This window comes from Balaenoptera borealis (assembly GCF_965194805.1).
Source record: "Balaenoptera borealis genome assembly, chromosome: X".
NCBI classification, from domain to species: domain Eukaryota; kingdom Metazoa; phylum Chordata; class Mammalia; order Artiodactyla; family Balaenopteridae; genus Balaenoptera; species Balaenoptera borealis.
The window spans coordinates 64,462,797-64,480,959 of record NC_138881.1 but is presented as its reverse complement, the minus strand read 5'-3'; the positions used below and the strand labels follow the sequence as shown (position 1 = coordinate 64,480,959).

General features: G+C 38.6%; 2 protein-coding genes and 1 pseudogene across 4 annotated transcripts in view; all 3 read right to left on the bottom strand.

Moving 5' to 3' along the window:
- Nucleotides 1-4,995, bottom strand: part of ATP7A (ATPase copper transporting alpha) — a 165,365-nt gene extending 160,370 nt beyond the window's left edge. The window contains exon 1 of one of the 2 annotated variants that reach the window (XM_082377008.1): nucleotides 4,747-4,995. The gene's annotated coding sequence lies outside the window, so the exon portion shown is untranslated. The remainder of the gene's footprint in view (nucleotides 1-4,746) is intronic. The other variant, XM_082377007.1, reaches the window with a different exon arrangement.
- LOC309620769 (10 kDa heat shock protein, mitochondrial pseudogene) lies at nucleotides 1,405-1,893 on the bottom strand (annotated as a pseudogene). The gene has a single exon. The product of its transcript is annotated as a 10 kDa heat shock protein, mitochondrial pseudogene (transcript).
- Nucleotides 4,996-12,200: 7,205 nt separating the features above from the next.
- Nucleotides 12,201-16,641, bottom strand: COX7B (cytochrome c oxidase subunit 7B). Its single transcript, XM_082377579.1, has 3 exons — nucleotides 16,257-16,641; nucleotides 13,687-13,811; nucleotides 12,201-12,391 (listed from the first exon to the last, which is right to left on the bottom strand). Exons 1-3 carry the CDS (start codon nucleotides 16,624-16,626, stop codon nucleotides 12,314-12,316), a joined length of 573 nt encoding a protein of 190 aa, XP_082233705.1. The 5' UTR covers nucleotides 16,627-16,641; the 3' UTR covers nucleotides 12,201-12,313.
- Between the last annotated feature and the right edge of the window lie 1,522 nt (nucleotides 16,642-18,163).

Below are 18,163 nucleotides of genomic sequence, written 5' to 3'. Positions count from 1 at the left end.
TATCGTTAAAAAATGTAATTAGCTAAAAACAAAACTATGGTCTTTACTTTTGAACTTCATTTGAAAGTACCAAGGAAATTTTGAGGTAATGATACTTTAATTTTTAATCATCAAATCAATTTGCTCTTTCATACTTTCAAATAAAATAAATGAGTGTTTCCCTCTTTAGGACAAACAAGGAACTTAATTCCAATAGACCTAATTTTGCTCAAATGTCTAGGTATTTTTTTAAAAAATACACTTCCTTTATGTTAGATAAGAGCATAGGTTCTGAAGCCAGACTGACTGGCTTTAAATCTCAGTTTAGCCACTTGCTAGGTCTAGGAATAAAATTTGGCCCTATGAAAGAATATGTCAACACTTACCGAACTGCAAACAATAGACAAAGTACCAGATTTATTTTTTTCATACCAGACAAAGGAACAGTTCCAGTCTCCTTTACTTATGTGCAACCCCCCTCCAAAAAAAGTAAGATTCAAAATCCCATGACTTACCATTTGCCCTAAAGTTAAGAAACAGGAATTCACGGGTTAGTTTTATAATAAACACAGTGGACAAACCCTTAAGCAATCTTTTTTTTAATTGAGGTATAGTTGATTTACAATATTATATAGGTTTCAGGTGTTACAATTTTTAAAGGTTATATTCCCTTATAGTTATTATGAAATATTGGCTATATTCCTTGAGTTGTACAAAATATCCTTGTAGCTTATTTATTTCATACATAGTAGTTTGTAGCTCTTAATCTCATACCCCTATCTTGCCCCTCCCCTCTTCCCTCTTAAGTATCCTCATGACCCCAGAGATCAGCTACAAATTTATCCTAAGTAGTCCTGAGAATTTTGTTCAGTGGGCTCTCTGCTGTGGAATTCTTCCTCTCTGTTCTTCAACCTCTGTTGACACTGTTTCAGGTCTTAACAGAAGCCCTTTTAATGCCCTCCTCTCCTGAGTGGCGGGTAGCACGCTTCAGGTGAATGTTCAAGAGATCAGAAACCATTTCTCCAAAATTACAAGAAATATACAGTGTTCTGCAAACTCAGGTGGGAGTAGGGGAAGGAAGTAATTCCAGTATTATTCGTTCCCTATCTGCTTTGGTTGTGACATCAAATGCACAAGCAGATCAGGAACAATTACTAGAGCATAAAACAAAACACTTGAACTTTTTTACAAACAAAATCAACTAAGGTAAATGGTCAGCCTAAAACAATTTCCCTAAGATGTGGAATAACCCATTTATTCCAATTAGTAAATTGTTAAAATGTTCTCCTGATTATAGGTCTGGAAAAGTGGACTTCTACACTAGAGAATTATAAAGTAAAAATAGGTAAAAAAAAATTAATCCTTCAGCCATAGCTATATAATTATAAATATAGATGGAAAACACAGGCCAAAGCACAGCTAATTGGCTCATTTTTTTTTATCATTACTTTATTATAAAAGAAACACGGAAATTATTTACAGGATGAAAGATTTCAGAACTTCAGTGGCAGCTTCACGTGATGCCATTGGGGGAACGGGCAGCTTCACGTGATGCCATTTCAATAGTGACTTATTTTAGTCGACATATTTTCCAAGAATGTCACCATCTCTAAATAAGAAATAATCCTTGTCATCTAGAACTACTTTGGTGCCTCCATATTCTGGGAGAAGAACTTTATCTCCAACTTTCACACTAACTGGTTGAATCTCTCCACCCTTTCCTTTAGAGCCTGATCCAACAGCTACTACCACTGCTTGCAATACTTTTCCTTGCGATTTTTCTGGAAGCATAATGCCTCCTTTGGTTACAACTTCGGGTGCACTTCTTTCAACTAATACTCGGTCAAAGAGGGGAAGAAACTTTCTAAATGCCTGTCCTGCCATGACTCGGTTTGCCGCACTTCGTACTCTAATTGGCTCATTTTATCCTCATTTCCTTCAAGGATAGAAGTATCTGTGAAAATTGATGTAATCTACCAATATCCCACACAAATATGAGCCCACAAAGATGAGGAAATCAATTTTCTTTTTTCCTTTTTTGTTTTTAATTTATTTTTGGCTGCATTCGGTTTTCGTTGCTGCATGCCGGCTTTCTCTAGTTGCAGCGAGCAGGGGCTACTCTTCATTGTGGTGCGCCGGCTTCTCATTGCGGTGGCTTCTCTTGTTGCGGAACACAGGCTTAGGCGCACAGGCTTCAGTAGTTGTGGCACGTGGGCTCAGTAGTTGTGGCTCACGGGCTCTAGAGCACAGGCTCAGTAGTTGTGGCTCACGGGTTTAGTTGCTCCTTGGCATGTGGGATCTTCCCGGACCAGGGCTCGAACCTGTGTCCCCTGCATTGGCAGGCAGATTCTTAATCACTGCACCACCAGGGAAGTCCCAGGAAATAATTTTCTAATAGTGCTGGAGAAACTAGAAACATATTTATGAAACCAGAAACATCCTACCCTTTCACTGTAATGGAACACATTCTAAAAGTATTGTGACACTATTTCTGCTATACTATCTCAGCAAGTAAGTAAGCAAGTTATATCACGTGAAATCAACCTGAATACTGTGATTTATAAATGAAACACATGGTTGCTGGGACAATAGACTGAACTGAAATAGGCCAACTGTCGCCTGCCTCTCCCACCCCCCACCCTCACTGTGATTTATGTCCTAAGAAAGATTTCTGTTTAAAAACAAAACTGTAAAACCTTTAAAAGCTGAACTTCCCTTTAACAAAGATAAGTAGAAGGAATTTTGAGACAAAACTCCCAAATATTATTCTCATTTATGTCAGTGCCTGTATCATGTCAGACAAACCTCTCCTCACAATTTACTTTCCCAACTGGCGAAAGAAAATTATTTTCACTCATTGGGATGTCAAAAGTCTTGATTAAAGTTTGCCAAGCATTTTTAAATATGTAGATAAAAGCAGTTATAACGAGGAATTTATAAAAAGGAATGTGTTGCCTTAGATCCCTCCAAGAAGTAAAGGTTGTGGTATGTTAGTTAGGGTTATTTTTGCTTGCTCTCTCACTCTCATTTTCAAACAAATTTTACCACTTCTGCATGCATTTTTCAAAGAAAAACAACCTTCTGCATTAGAGACCAGGGCTGTTAACCTATCCTTTGGAGGAATTAGTGTTTAATCTAACGCTACCTAAAGGTCAAGAATCAAGATCTTTCTAAGACTATGATTATAAAAAAATAGTTTCTATCAGGTTAAGAAGGCCAGTAGAGAAATCATTTTGGAGGAGACAAGGAAATACAGAAATTCCTTGGGGAAAAACTGGAACGCCTTCTGACTTCAGACAGTGTTGTTATTCATTCCCAGCAATTTTTTTAAAAAGATTCCAAATTATATTTAAGACACGACACTCAATCAGAATTAAAATATAGCAAGCTTTACTTTTTCTCTTTTACATTTGAGTTTACATCAGAATTAAATCTCACACATTAACACTGCTTTTGTCACTTCATGGGTTTTCTTCCTATATATAAGCTTTTTTATTGGCTGGAGGGTAGTCGGATATGGTTGTAAGCTTACCAGTTTTGAATTCTATATTTTTTCCTTTTAAACAGTGACATTTTGGAAGATGTGGCTGTGTTAAAGATGTTGATGTACAATGTATTGCTGGACGCATCTTTCCAGCCCCCCAAGCCTTTGCTCACATTATTTCATGTACCTGGGCTGTCGTCCCCCACCTCCATTCCTGCAAAGCTAAATCCTATCCATTTTTCAAGGCCCAGCTCAAAAGCTCCCTTCCCTACACTCTCATAACACTTTCTGTTTCTAATATACATTACTGAGATTAAAAGGGTGTATCTGTCTTTCCGGAACTACATTGTGAGACCCTTCAGTACAAAAAGGAAAAAACCCTCTCATGTCATGACTGTAGAAACAAGAAAGTTTGAAAGATTAAAAAATAAAATCTCAGTTCAAAATATCCTTTAAAAAGGATGAGATAAGCAATGTAGTTATTCAGTAAGTGGGGCTGCTAGAATCCATTGTCTTCATAACTGAACTCAACTTGAATGCAAACTCTCTTGAGGCTAGGGACTTCATCTTATTTCTTGTGTATACACCTTACCGCCCCCCACAACTCAATATCACCTAATTCAATGTTCTGCACATCTTAAGTCTCAATACAAAGTCATACCACTGTAGATGAAGAGGATGTAATTAAAACAAAAACCAGATGCTGAATAATATTAACCTGCGAAACGATGAAAGAGTTGCCGGTGCTTAGGAGAAATAACTTCAACGTCTACAACAAAAAGTGTCAAAGACAAAGATGCCACAGGGTGCAACAAGGATGGAGAGTAACTTTACTGGGAAGGGGTCAGAATAAACAAAATGAAATGGAAACAAGAGTGCTCTCTCAGTTTACTTCATGCTCCCAGAGCGAGACAAGAAGCAAAATATCTAATTTCTTTACATTATTTCATTAATAATGGTGATCAGTCCATGTGACTTCCAAAACCGGGCACAGACCTTCTTGTACCTTCAATTAATTAGGTAACATGGGCTATGGATGGTCAGGACACTTCCTCAGGAGGGGACAAGAAAGCGACAGGGGTCAGGACCCAATCTTCCCTCCTCTATCCCTTGTTAGAGGAGGTAAAACAAGAGTGTAGTGAATACCTTGGTTGTGAAGCGGTGAGAGTTTGGAAACTCCCCCAGATTAAAATCACCTTCTCGCCACACTCGGTAGTACAGACTGACAGTACAGAACACCCCTCCTGTAGAAGGGGACGACGGGAAGCCGACATAGGACTTACCTGTTTTTTCTGTCCTATGGTTAAACCTCCGGAGCTACGCAGCCGGTGGCGGCGACAAATCCAGGCGCGTAGGCTCCGATCTCACACACCAGGAGAAGTCACAGTAGCCGCGGCGGCGATGGCGGCGACGGCGGCGGCGACCGCGACGGCCGCGGTGTCGCCAACTCCTCCCTCCGCTTCTTCCCCGAGCTGCCCGGCCGCCGCTTTTACCCCACCTTCCCCCCCCCACTTCCGGGTGATGCCCCGGCCGGAAGCAGCCGGCGAGGCGGTGGAGGACGCGTCACGTGAAAGGGGAAACGCCCAGACTAGAGTCAAGCTTCTCCCGCTCCCTTCTGCGCCTGGCCTGATACACAGCCGCCAGCGAAAGTCTTCCTTTTTGGCACTGCAGAGAGCCCTCTTTCCCGCTCACCAAAGACAAAACAAAAAAACCCCCACCAAAATCTGCAGTTTCCTAACCTGAAGCCAAGAAGTACCTTAGACCTACTTATAAATCTTCTTCTGGATAGTTCAGCCTCTCACAGCATGACATTAACGTGCTCCTGTTAGACTGTGTAGCCTGACTCCAGATGAATTTACCCTCATCCCTCAATTGAAAAATGATCTCTGCGCGCTCTCCGGTGAGGTCGTGGGAAACCGCGCTCATTCGCGCAAAATGGAATTCGCTTTGCTTCACTTCCGTGTTTCTCCAACAGAAAGGTGAACAGATGTGCATCAAAAGTTTAAAAACAAATCGGTGGCTGAGGCTTGGAGGAGTGACATTAGGTTCTGAGTGAGAATACCACACTTAGGTAAACTTGGAAGGCCCAGGAGGCTAAAGCTTTTCTGCAAAACAGATGCGGGGGACACTGAGGGGTCTGTCCCAGCTCAGCATCCAGCCGACAAATCTTGTCAGTGGATTCTGCCCTGCTGTCCACCGTACCAATGCAGTCAGTCAAGCTGGGCGGCGGAGCCTTGGGTTTTGCTTTCCCGAAGAATTGGTTCGTCTTAGGCGGCCACGGAGAAAACCCAAACACTGGAGCAAAACCAGAAACGGAAGCAGAGCACACCATTTCCTTTTGAGGAAACTAGTGAACTTACATGATTGTTAGCATTCAAGGAAAAGCTACTTTATTCCCTGGCAGATTGTACAGCAGATGTCTAGAACTTATTCATCTTGCATAACTGAAACCTTATACCCATTGGTTAGCAACTCCCCATTTCCCCCTACCCTCTGCCCCCCTGGCAACCACCATTCTATTCTCTGCTTCTATGAGTTTGACTATTTTAGATACCTCATCTAAGTGGAACCATGAAGTATATGTCATTCTATGACTAGCTTATTTCAGTTAGCATAATGTTCTAAAAGTTCATCTATGTTGCCACATACTGCAGGATTTCCTTCTTTTTTAGGCTGAATAACATTGCACTGTATGTATATACGCATTCGTTAGCCATTTGTCTGTTGATGGACATTTAGGTGCTTTCCACACCCCGGCTGTTATGAATAGTGCTGCAGTGATCATGGGAGTGCTAATGTCTCTTCAGTTCTTTTGGATAAGTACCCAGAAGTGGGATTGCTGAATCATATGGTAGTTCTATTTTTAATTTTTTGAAGAACTTCCATACTGTTTTCCTTAGCAGCTGCACCAACAGTGTACAAGAGTACCAATTTCTCCACATCTTTGCCAACACTTGCTTTTTTGTTGTTGTTGTTCATAACCATTCTAACATGTTTGAGGTGATATTGTGGTTTTGATTTGCTTTTACCTGATGATTAGTGATTATCTTTTCATATATGTTTGCCATTTGTATATCTTTAAGAAATGTCTAATCAAGTCCTTAGCCCATTTTTTTTTATTTATTTATTTTTGGCTGCATTGGGTCTTTGTTGCTGTGCGCGGGCTTTCCCTAGTTGCAGTGAGCGGGGGCTACTCTTTGTTGAGGTGCGCAGGCTTCTCACTGCGGTGGCTTCTCTTGTTGCGGAGCACAGGCTCTAGGCGCGCGGGCTCAGTAGTTGTGGCACATGGGCTTAGTTGCTCCGCTGCATGTGGGATCTCCCCGGACGAGGGCTCGAACCCGTGTCCCCTACATTGGCAGGTGGATTCCTAACCACTGTGCCACCAGGGAAGCCCCCTTAGCCCATTTTTAAATTGAGTTATTACTTTTACTGTGGAGTTGTGGGAATTCTTTATATTTTGGGGAGCATAACCCCTTATAAGATATATAGTTTGCAAATATTTTCTCCTATTCCTTAGATTGCCTTTTCACTCTGTTGTTTCCTTTGGTGTGTGGAAACCTTTTAGTTTGATGTAGTCCCACTTGTTTATTTTTGCTTTTGTTACGTATGCTTTTGGTGTCATATCCATGAAATCATTGTCAAGACCAATGTCATTAAGTTTTTCCCCTATGTTTTCTTCTAGGAGTTTTATAGTTTCGAGTCTTACATTTAAGTCTTTAATCCATTTTGAGTTGATTTTTGTGTGTGCTGTAAGATAAAGGCCCAATTTCATTCTTTTGTATGTGGCTACCTAGTTTTCCAACATCATTTGTTAAAGAGACTATCCATTCCCCATTGTGTATTTTTGGCACCCTAATTCAGTACAGTTGCAGGATAAAAAATCAACATATAAAAACCAGTTGCATTTCTACATATTAACAATGAACTGTCTGAAAAGGAAATTAATTAAAAATCCCATTTACAATAGCATGAAAAAAATAAATGCATCACATGAAAAAAATAAAACACTTAGACCTAGAAAAATTGTACAGATGAACTGGTTTGCAGGGCAGAAATAGAGACACAGATGTAGAGAACAAACGTATGGACACCAAGGGGGGAAAGTGGTGGGGGGGTGGTGGTGGGATGAATTGGGAGATTGGGATTGACATATTTACACTAATATGTATAAAATAGATAACTAGTAAGAACCTGCTATATGAAAAAATAAAATAAAATTCAAAAATTCAAAAATAAAAATAAATTTTTTAAAAATAAAACACTTAGGAATAAACTTAACTAAGGAGGTGAAATACCGTGTACACTGAAAACTACAAGACACTGATGAAAGAAATTGAAGATACAAATAAATGGAAAGCTATCCCCCCCAAAATAATGATCTCAATTTTTTTTTAATTCATGCTTTTAAATTCATAATCTTTATGTATGAGTGTATTTGAGTTGGGGCAGGGATCTCACCTCACACTACCTTCACATCGCCATTTAAAGCTCTCAAATACTTCCCCATTTATTTATTCATTTGCCCATGATCTTAAAAACTTACAGGATTCCAAGGATGCAAAGAATATTAAAGTATCTATCACCCTGAGTTTAGACAGAATTGAGATGCCTAAAATGTAGCAATACAATGCAATAAATAAGCAGTACAGAAAGCATTTCAGAAAAAAATGTATTTTTTATTCCTGTTCCAATTTGTCATTTTAAAAAGCAACAAAATCCTAGAATTTTTAAAACTGTAAACATTAACAGTAAGAGGGAGGGGCTCCATCTCACTAATTTTGAAGTAAGATGTGGTCTTTTCATACTTCCTTTCATTAAATATCTGTCGTAAGATGTAGGGGGAAAATAATCATAGGATTATTTATATTTTCAACTGGAACCATTTCAACCCAGTTACCATAAAGAGTATCAAGTCAAATACCATTGCAGAACTCAGTAAGCAAAGTGCAAATATTGTAAAACTGTAAAAGGCTTAGAAAAGTGGCACACAGTATGTGTATTTATATGTTTAATAATTTTCATCCTACCTGTTTGAAATCCCTAATAAGCCTTGACAGGCAACACTTAAAATTGCCCATAGATTTAAATTTTAGGCCTACAATTAAGTATTTCAGAAAGAATTATTCTTTGCCCCTTTACACCCATCCACATAAAAATTCACTTCGGGGGCTTCCCTGGTGGCGCAGTGGTTGAGAGTCTGCCTGCTAATGCAGGGGACACGGGTTCGAGCCCTGGGCTGGGAGGATCCCACATGCCGTGGAGCAACTGGGCCCATGAGCCACAATTACTGAGCCTGCGCGTCTGGAGCCGGTGCTCCGCAACAAGAGAGGCCGCGATAGTGAGAGGCCCGCGCACCGCGATTAAGAGTGGCCCCCGCTTGCCGCAACTGGAGAAAGCCCTCGCACAGAGACGCAGACCCAACAGAGCCAAAAATAAATTTAAAAAAAAATTCACTTCAGGACTCCTTACCTTCCTGGACATTCAACTGTAGTTGTCAATCAATGTGCATAGCCTTAACTATTAAGATATAAATTCAGCCCCAAATTTAAAATCTTAACTCACATCACATGAAATTAAGATGGGTTTAAGTGGGCTTCCAATTATTAGCAAGTTGGTTTCTAACTTCAACATTAACACTGTGTTAAGCTTTCAAAGAAATTCACTGAAAGGCAGAAACCAGAAATAAAGTTTTATCAGAAGAGTATCAAATCTACTAGGCTCTCTAGTTTTTAGGTAAAGTTTATCATTATGAGCAGCAAGATCCTCTAAATTCTTAGTCACTGGGCCTTTCCCTCACTTTAAAACACTTCAGGGTGAGAGGGTGGCATTAACATACATACACTACCAAATGTAAAATAGCTAGCTAGGGGGAAGCAGCCGCATCACACAGGAGATCAGCTCGGTGGGATAGGGAGGGTGGGAGGGAGATCCAAGAGGGAGGAGATATGGGGATATATGTATACATATAGCTGATTCACTTTGCTGTACAGCAGAAACTAACACAACAATGTAAAGCAATTATACTCCAATAAATACGTAAAAAAAAAAAAAAAGAAAACACTTCAGGGACCTCCCTGGTGGTGGAGTGGATAAGACTGAGCTCCCAATGGAGGAGGCCTGGGTTCAATCCCTGGTCAGGGAACTAGATCCCACATGCATGCTGCAACTAAGAGTTCGCATGCCACAACTAAGGAGCCCGTGTGCTGCAACTAAGGAGCCCACCGGCCACAACTAAGGAGCCTGTGAGCCACAACTAACTAGCCCGCCTGCCACAACTAAGACCCGGTGCAACCAAATAAATAAATAAATATTTTTAAAAAAACAGAACCTGGATAATTAAAAAAACCACTTCGTATCTCTAAATGAATCATCCCTAATCTCCCGTATCAATGCATGAGCATACCAACACTTTTTAAATTACTACTATATTAAACTGAGCTTTCAAATAGAAGGGAATATCTTCAAGAAGTACATCAGGTTTCCTGGCATTGAGCAGATAGTAGGTACCCCCCAAATGCTTATTAATATCACCAATAAAGTTAATAGTCAGGAGGGTGAGAACACAACATCTGTGCCTCTACAACTACCATGATACCTAGTTCTAAGTAAGTTTAATGAATTTAAAAGAACAGAACACATGCACTAAAATAGTTTGAGTCAAATAAGAATGGCACTTACGACATTCACCCTTTTTAAAAAATACTTCATAACTCCCCCAATAAATAACATTTGAAGGATTGGCAATGCTTCTAAATTAAGTCACTTATCTAAATTCTTCAAACATACAGATTTTTACAGGGAAACTAATTTGACAACCTTCACACAGGATGAAAACTTTGAGTACACTAAGCAAACTGCAAGGTCAGAATATTGTGATGACACAAAATAACTTCAACTTAAACCACAGCTTCATTTCTGGTAGTGGCTGTGGTAGCTTTATAACTACTCATCAGGACAAGATTAATCATAAAACTAAGTTTTGTAAGTATTTTCAAAGATGCCGACTACCACCACCAGATTTTATCACACAAGGCAACACGTATGCTGACAAAGAGACATTTTAAAATGTCATACTAGGACTTCCCTGGCGGAGCAGTGGTTACAAATCCGCCTGCCAACGCAGGGGACACGGGTTCAAGCCCTGGTCCGGGAAGATCCCACATGCCGCGGAGCAACTAAGCCTGTGCGCCACAGCTACTGAGCCTCTGCTCTAGAGCCTGCGAGCCACAACTATTGAGCCCATGTGCCACAACTACTGAAGCCCTCATGCCTAGAGCCTGTGCTCCGCAACAAGAGTAGCCACCGCAATAAGCCCGCACACTGCAACGAAGAGTAGCTCCCGCTCGCCGCAACTAGAGAAAGCCCACGTGCAGCAACAAAGACCCAAAACAGCCCAAAAATAAATTTATTTTTAAAAAAAGTCATAGTATTTATTTTGCCTATCAGAATAGCTGACAATTATTACTTATCTGACAGAAGTGGTATAAATCATACTGAAAATTACCTACAGTCATTAGAAATTCTCAGTGCCAACTCAGGAACAAAAACAGAAGGTTGAAACTTCCTTAAAGACTTGTTTATTTTGCTTAATCATGTTGGAGGGTTACGTGCATTTGAATACTTTAGTCCTCTTTTAACATTCTAAATATGATATAAAGTGTTCAAATTTTACCAAATAGTGTCACTACTATGTAGTTACTAATCTTGCAACCTACTTGTGTTGCAATGACATTCAAATCCTTATTCCTACTTTAAAAAGTCATGAAATTACTGGCTTTGGTACATTAATGAGAAAACAGGACATACTGCCGTAAGAGCAATTCTTCTAGTATTTCACCTATTGAGTAAACATTCTTCAAATGGTTGGTTAAGTATAAATCCTTATCTACATCAGGAAAATTTGGAGATTCCTAAAAGCCACTTACCTGATAACCTACAGTATCAAGTAAGTGAATTTTAGAAATCTCTAATTTAGCCAATATAGATAGGTTACTCAACTGAAATTTCATTTTCTGCTTGAGCACTATTAACAAGCCACTACTTGAGGCTTACTTCAGAGCCTTTGGCCGAGGAAATAAAGAAGCACATGGTGTAGATACTGTGTTTTCTTCAGTTAATATCTTACACATAAAATCCAATGTCATACTGAATTCAGGATAATCCACTAATCCAAAAACTGGTAGAGTTACAGAAAGCCAACAGCAGAGGTCACTAGTAGTTAGATAAGTAAAACATATCCTTTCTTTAATAACCTCATAAACATCTCAAATAAATATGCTGAAAAATATAGAGCTCTAAGATAAATGTACCAAGGGAGCCAAGGAGCTAGCTAGTCTTCAGACATCCTAGGAGTTCATTTGATAGGACCACTCTTCCTATGGGTCTGGTGACACCCTAAGTTCTCTTGGCAGGAGTACAAAGGACTTAATGCAAATTCCAAATACAAACATATATGAGAGGCTGAAAGTAGTAGGTATAACCAAGATATGGACACCAAATTTTAAACTCAAAGATGACCTAAAATAACTCTGTGATCAGTTATTCAGAAACTGTAATTTCAGCCTATCATAAAGTTGACTCCTAGGTGACAGCCAAACTTTCCTTTCACACTACCTAATAGAGAAAAGCTTTTCAAGAAGTTGTACAGTGTTTTGACTTTAATATTAACACAAAGGTTAAATAAATAAAAAGTGATCAAGCTTGGTTTCATTTACAAAAGAAACAAACAAACCTACAATGAGGTTTTCAAATGTACTTTATTTCTTCAATCACGCCATATTTTAATGCTTTTACTTGGCATCAATTATGAGTTGATTTTGAAACAATTCAGTATTAAACCAGCTGGGATGATCACTGTTCTCTCCATTCCTTTGGGGTGACTCTGCCAACAGGGGACAGGTTCCATTCTATTCCAATTTGTGTTGCTGTCTGTAAGAATTAAAATGCTGTCAGTTATATGTTTAAACCAGAGCCCACTCTCCCTTGGAGAGTATTTCCTAAAGTGGCAAAGGTATTCTGCACTATAGGTTAAAAACACACAGAAAGTCACCTGGGATACAGTGCCCTCCAGGTAGGCCAAACCTAATTGCTATCCTAATTCTCTAGAGCAGTGCTGTTCAGTAGAACTTCCATAGATGAAGGAAATGTTCTATATCTGCACTGTCTAATACAGTTAGCCACTAGTTACATACAGCTATTGAGCAACTAAGATGTAGCTAGTATGACTCAGCAACTAAATTTTAAATTTCATTTAATTAATTCAAACTTGTATATCACATTTCTATACTACATCCTCAAAAACATTGTTGCACTCAACCATGACTACCTAAATACTGCCAAAGAGGACTTTTGTAATATCCCTTCATCAAGTAGCACTTCACTTCCAAAAGTGCCCCCGATCACACATTTGTTCAACATCTGTTTACTCTTCCAATTAAGTACACACACTTATTTTAATAATATATCTGATTTCAGGAAGGTCAAAACAAGAATGAAAAAGGCCTATTAATAAAGTCTTTGATTATTAAGGCAAGGGTTGTTTCATATCTTTTAAAATCAGCTTATATATTTATTATAACTTCAAGACTCCTACTTTTAACCAGCAAGTACAGTGACTGGTAAGTAGATTGGAAAATGAAGATGTAAAAAACTAAAATATTAAAAGCAGGTCACTTTATATGTCATCCATCAGAAATGCTGTCCTCAGTTCTGAGGGTAGGATATAGAAGAAAGGTTGATTAAGCAAAGAAAGGTGACCAAGATGGTGAAAACCCTGGAAATCATATAACAAAAAAATGATCAACAGAACTAAGAATGTTTAATATGAAAGAGAAGATCCAGCAGACATGATAGGAATCTTCTAATATCTAACAGCTGATACATGGAAATGTGATCAGAATTTCTGTATTGCAATGAAATGATGGGTAAAATATGAAGGAGGCAGATTTTAACTCAACATAAGATCTTTTCAACCAGCTACACAATATGGAAAAGACTGCCTTTTGATCCACTAAGCAACTTGTTATTGGAAATGTTAAGAACAGATGATGGATGAATGCTCAACGTTGAGGAAGAAATTCCTGCACTAGGTGGGTAATTACGTTAGAAAATCTCTAAAGCCCCTCCTAACTAGAAATGTATACTGTGTGAAAACATTTTGAATACATGAGATAAATGGGAATAAAAAACATCTAAAACAGAGGTTATCAATCAACAGTACTTACATATGCCCATACAGCAACACAGAAAGTGGCTCCACTAGCTAATACAGCATTACCATATTTGTCATGGAAATCAGGTGTCCGCTTCTGGTGGCTCTGCCTTGACATTGTTTGCGGAATGCTTCGAACTTTAAGGGGGGAAAAAAAAGAATACAGGAGCATATCTATCAATTATCAGGAAAAGAGAACATGTGTAATTGATATTGCCACTCAAAAAAGCCAAGGAAGTTAACTCTACAGTATTATGCAGTATAATAAAATGTTAAAACATATTGCAGCTAAAAGCAAAGTAGCATACTTTGAAATGCTTCACAAATAAAATTGACAGATGGATAAATATGTGATATAACAAATACAGCAAAATGTTAGTTGTAGAATCTATGTGGTGGGTATGTGGGTATTCATTATACAATTCTTCCAACTTTTCGATGTCTGGAACTTTTCACAATAAAATGTTGAGGGGAAAAACCAAGAAAAAGTGATGTCAGTAACATCCACGACAAATTGGTATTTGTATAACCTCTGAACTTAGCTCCTACTTCATTAATTTGAGTATTTATGACTTTGATTTTCACTAAAGTTTACTCAGCAGTGCTCAACAACTTACAACATAAAGGGGTAAATAAACTCAAAATGATTAAAGCACGCTAAATGTTTATGACCTTAAAATTACCCCAAAACCTCCAAAAACTAGAGTAATCTTGATTTTTTTAAAAAGTGACTAATGAATATAGCACCATGCTAAAAGAAATGGGGTATATGGAAATGTGTAAGACACAGACCCTGTTCTTGGGTAACTTCCACTCTAGGGGAGGCTATTAGATACAAAGACACAAACCATTATAATACAAGGAAGCAGAATGTTAGCTAAGCACTTTGAATCGCAGGTAGGATTTGGTTATGTAGGCACGGGAAAGGCGAATCTGAAAAAAGCAGAGACAAAAACCCAGTGTACTAGAAAACAAATTACGTTTGAAGGACAAGGTATATAAATTAGTAACAGGAGGTAAAACTAGAAAGGTTCATGGAGGGCCACTTTTTTGGTAGAGGTAAAAGTTGCTGAGCAGAATGACAACATGAAAACTTTGCTATTACTGCTATTTTAGTAGAAAGAATTTTCAAACTGCCTCTGGAGGTACTTGGGGGGCTTGGGAAAGAGCCAAGACTGGAAAATGCATATTTCCAGCTGCTTTTTTCTTCCTCTCCAATCTAAGTAGCAGGTCCTTATTGTTTTAGAGCCTCAAAAGGTATGTAATGAAAAACGTATTAAAGAAACAGCAGTGTTGCCCATTCACTAGCACTTATGAATATAATGGGTTATGTGATACAATAGGTTATTTCAGCATAGTTATTTGACCATTTAATGGTTTCTTCGCTTAAGTGCCTTAGTTTTTTTTCACCTTTAGTCACACTTGGGATGAGCAAATTTACAAACATTTCCCAATATAATCTGCTCTAGAGCAGTTAAAAAGTGAGCATGTGAATTCCACATTGAAAATAACAACCCCCAAACCCCTTTCCTGAGGTACAAGGCCCTACCTGCTCAAAAAGCAAAGAAAATAAGATTACCAAGCAAGCAATTCTGGAACACCTCATGACCTCAACACTCAGGTCACCCAAGTGGATTTCTTTAGACCTCTTCTCTGTGACAAGAAATGGTTCAGTTACCACCTATTGGTAATCTCATATAATCCTCAACAACTCTACGAGGTAGGTATTATTTACTAAGCCCCTATTTTACAAAGGAGGAAAATGAAGTTGAGAGAGGTTAAATCATTTGCGCAAAGTGAAAGAGATAATAGACGTGGCTTTTGGAATATGAAAAACCAATCAGGCAACTATTTTTTGGTTATTGTCAAAGGTGCTTGAGTGTTTAGAACACAATCTAGTAATACTTCTAATGACTCCATAAACAGAAAATAAAAAGATGGCTAAAGAAGCTAAATGGTAGTTGTTTAAGGTCACTTTCATTGTAAAACTGCTCACGTTACTCAAGGTCACCTTCAGTGCAAATCAAGTACGGAAATGACTTTTATCTCTCCAATCTAGTGCATTCTCAGTACATAATGCTGGTCTCAAAATTTCCCCGTACCCGCTTAACTTTTAGGTAAGAAAAAAATGACCACAATTATTTAGTTAATAATCCACAAATAACATAAAAGCTGCAGTGCTACCATTTAGGTTGTCTCCCTGCAATGAAACCAAGAATTGGAGAAGAGGCTCTTCCATTTGCGGGTAAACGTATCCCCAAAGCTAAAATTTACGGAATTACTTAAGGAACAGGAAGTGTTCACCAAGTGTCTCCCTTGAAATTGTAGGCTACCGAATAATATAAAAAAAAAGCAGAGCTGGGTTATGACTCCAGAAACAGAAAGAGAGCTGGGAACCCAAACAGAAACGCTGAGCGATTAGGCTAATGCTAAGGACATTTTCCCAATTACTTGGGGTGAGGTGGGAGACCGAGCATTTAGAATAATAATGTCGAGATGCACATGGAAGGAAGGGGCACAAAAGACCACGAGGACAAATGGATAAAGGCAGTTAGAAAAGATCTGCTCACAATTTTTGCTCACCTCCGAGACGACTTAGTGCGTTTTTGGCCAAGGGAAACATCGTGAAGCTGAAGACAGAACGGCGGCAACTGCAGTTGCTGACTTCTTGCAATTTCACCTCTAGTACCCTTGCAAAGAGCCCTGAGAAACAAAATGGCTTCCTGCTGAGCTCTTTAAAGAGATTTGATGAATCTCGCGAGACCTGTAAAAAACCTATAGGATTTGTCCTCTTTACAGCACGGAAGGATAAAAGCCTTGTGGGAAACGAAGTTTTACACTTTGTAAATGACATATCTGGATATTTACGGAACAATGAGAGGATCCCTGGCCTCGAAGCCAGGTTTAGGGCTCTATAGAGGAGAGCTGAGACATTGATCTCAGACTGAGACATCAAAGGCACCAACTTCAAGATAGTGTTTTAGAGGCTTGAGCTTGTTATCTCGCTCCACACTACCAGTACTTTCTGTTCCCTCCAAACTTCCTTCATTTCTTTAATTTTTTTCCTATTACTACCTACTAATTCGTTTAACTTTTAATTTTGAAATGATTTCAAGTTATGAGGAAACTTGCAAGAACAGTAAAAAGAATTCTTAATATGTAGATAAATATGTGATAAAGCAAATTTAACAAATTGTTGATTGTAGAATCTTGGCGGTGTGTGTTCAGAGTACAATTCTTTCACTTTGTCTGTATATTTGGATATTTTCATAATAAAATATTGGGGGAGGGAGAATTCCTGTACACCCATTACCAAGGTACACCACTTGGTAATATTTTGCCACATGTTTTCTTTGTGTGTGTGATTAAATACATGTACATAAAAGATGTATATATAAATGCATCTCTTTTTTTCTGAACCATTTAAGAATAACTTGCATACGTCATGTGCTTTTTTTTTAAACATCTTTATTGAAGTATAATTGCTTTACAATGGTGTGTTAGTTTCTGCTTTATAACAAAGTGAATCAGTTATACATATACATATGTTCCCATATCTCTTCCCTCTTGCGTCTCCCTCCCTCCCACCCTCCCTATCCCACCCCTCTAGGTGGTCACAAAGCACGGAGCTGATCTCCCTGTGCTATGCGACTGCTTCGTACTAGCTATCGGTTTTACATTTGGTAGTGTATATATGTCCATGCCACTCTCTCACTTTGTCACAGCTTACCCTTCCCCTCCCCATATCCTCAAGTCCATTCTCTAGTAGGTCTGTGTCTTTATTCCTGTCTTGCCCCTAGGTTCTTCATGACCTTTTCTTTTTTTCCTTAGATTCCATATATATGTGTTAGCATACGGTATTTGTTTTTCTCTTTCAGACTTACTTCACTCTGTATGACAGACTCTAGGTCCATCCACCTCATTACAAATAAGTTATGTCTTTAGTCTCCTATAAAATCGAACAGTTCCTCGGCCTTTCTTTGTCTTTCATGGCACTAATTTTTTTCTTACTAAGGTAAACTTTATACTCTCAAGCTTACATATGAAGGAAGTGAGGTGCAGAATCAAGATTAGGCAATTGTAAGTGACAACTGGTAACGGACCTTCTGACTCCACAGGTCTGTGCTCTGTAATATATTTGAAGAGTACAGGCCAGTTATTTTGTAAAAGTTCCCTCAAATTTTGTGTGCTTGATGTTTTCTCGTAATTAGATTCAGTTAATGCACTTCTGACAGGAATACTACATGACAGATGTGTCTTCTTAGGGCATCTTATCAGGAAGCCTATAATATTAGCTTGTCCCATTATTGATAATGCCAACTTTAATCATTTGGTCAAAAGGGTGACCTCCAAGTTCCTATAGTTATAAAGTTACTGTTTTTCCCTTTGTCATTAATAAGTAACATGAGGAATACATTCAGACTATGTATATATCCTGTTCTTTATCAAACTTCCACCCACTAGTTTTTGTATCCATTGATGATTTTTGC

Bases quoted from the DNA above. Each gene is read 5' to 3' on its own strand.
- COX7B (XM_082377579.1), bottom strand. From the start codon at position 16,626: ATGTCTCAGTCTGAGATCAATGTCTCAGCTCTCCTCTATAGAGCCCTA. The intron at 13,812-16,256 runs GTGAGCAAAAAT...CCCCCCTTAAAG, and splicing joins CGCACTAAGTCGTCTCGGAG to TTCGAAGCATTCCGCAAACA. The intron at 12,392-13,686 runs GTAAGTACTGTT...TAATTCTTACAG, and splicing joins GTGTTGCTGTATGGGCATAT to ACAGCAACACAAATTGGAAT.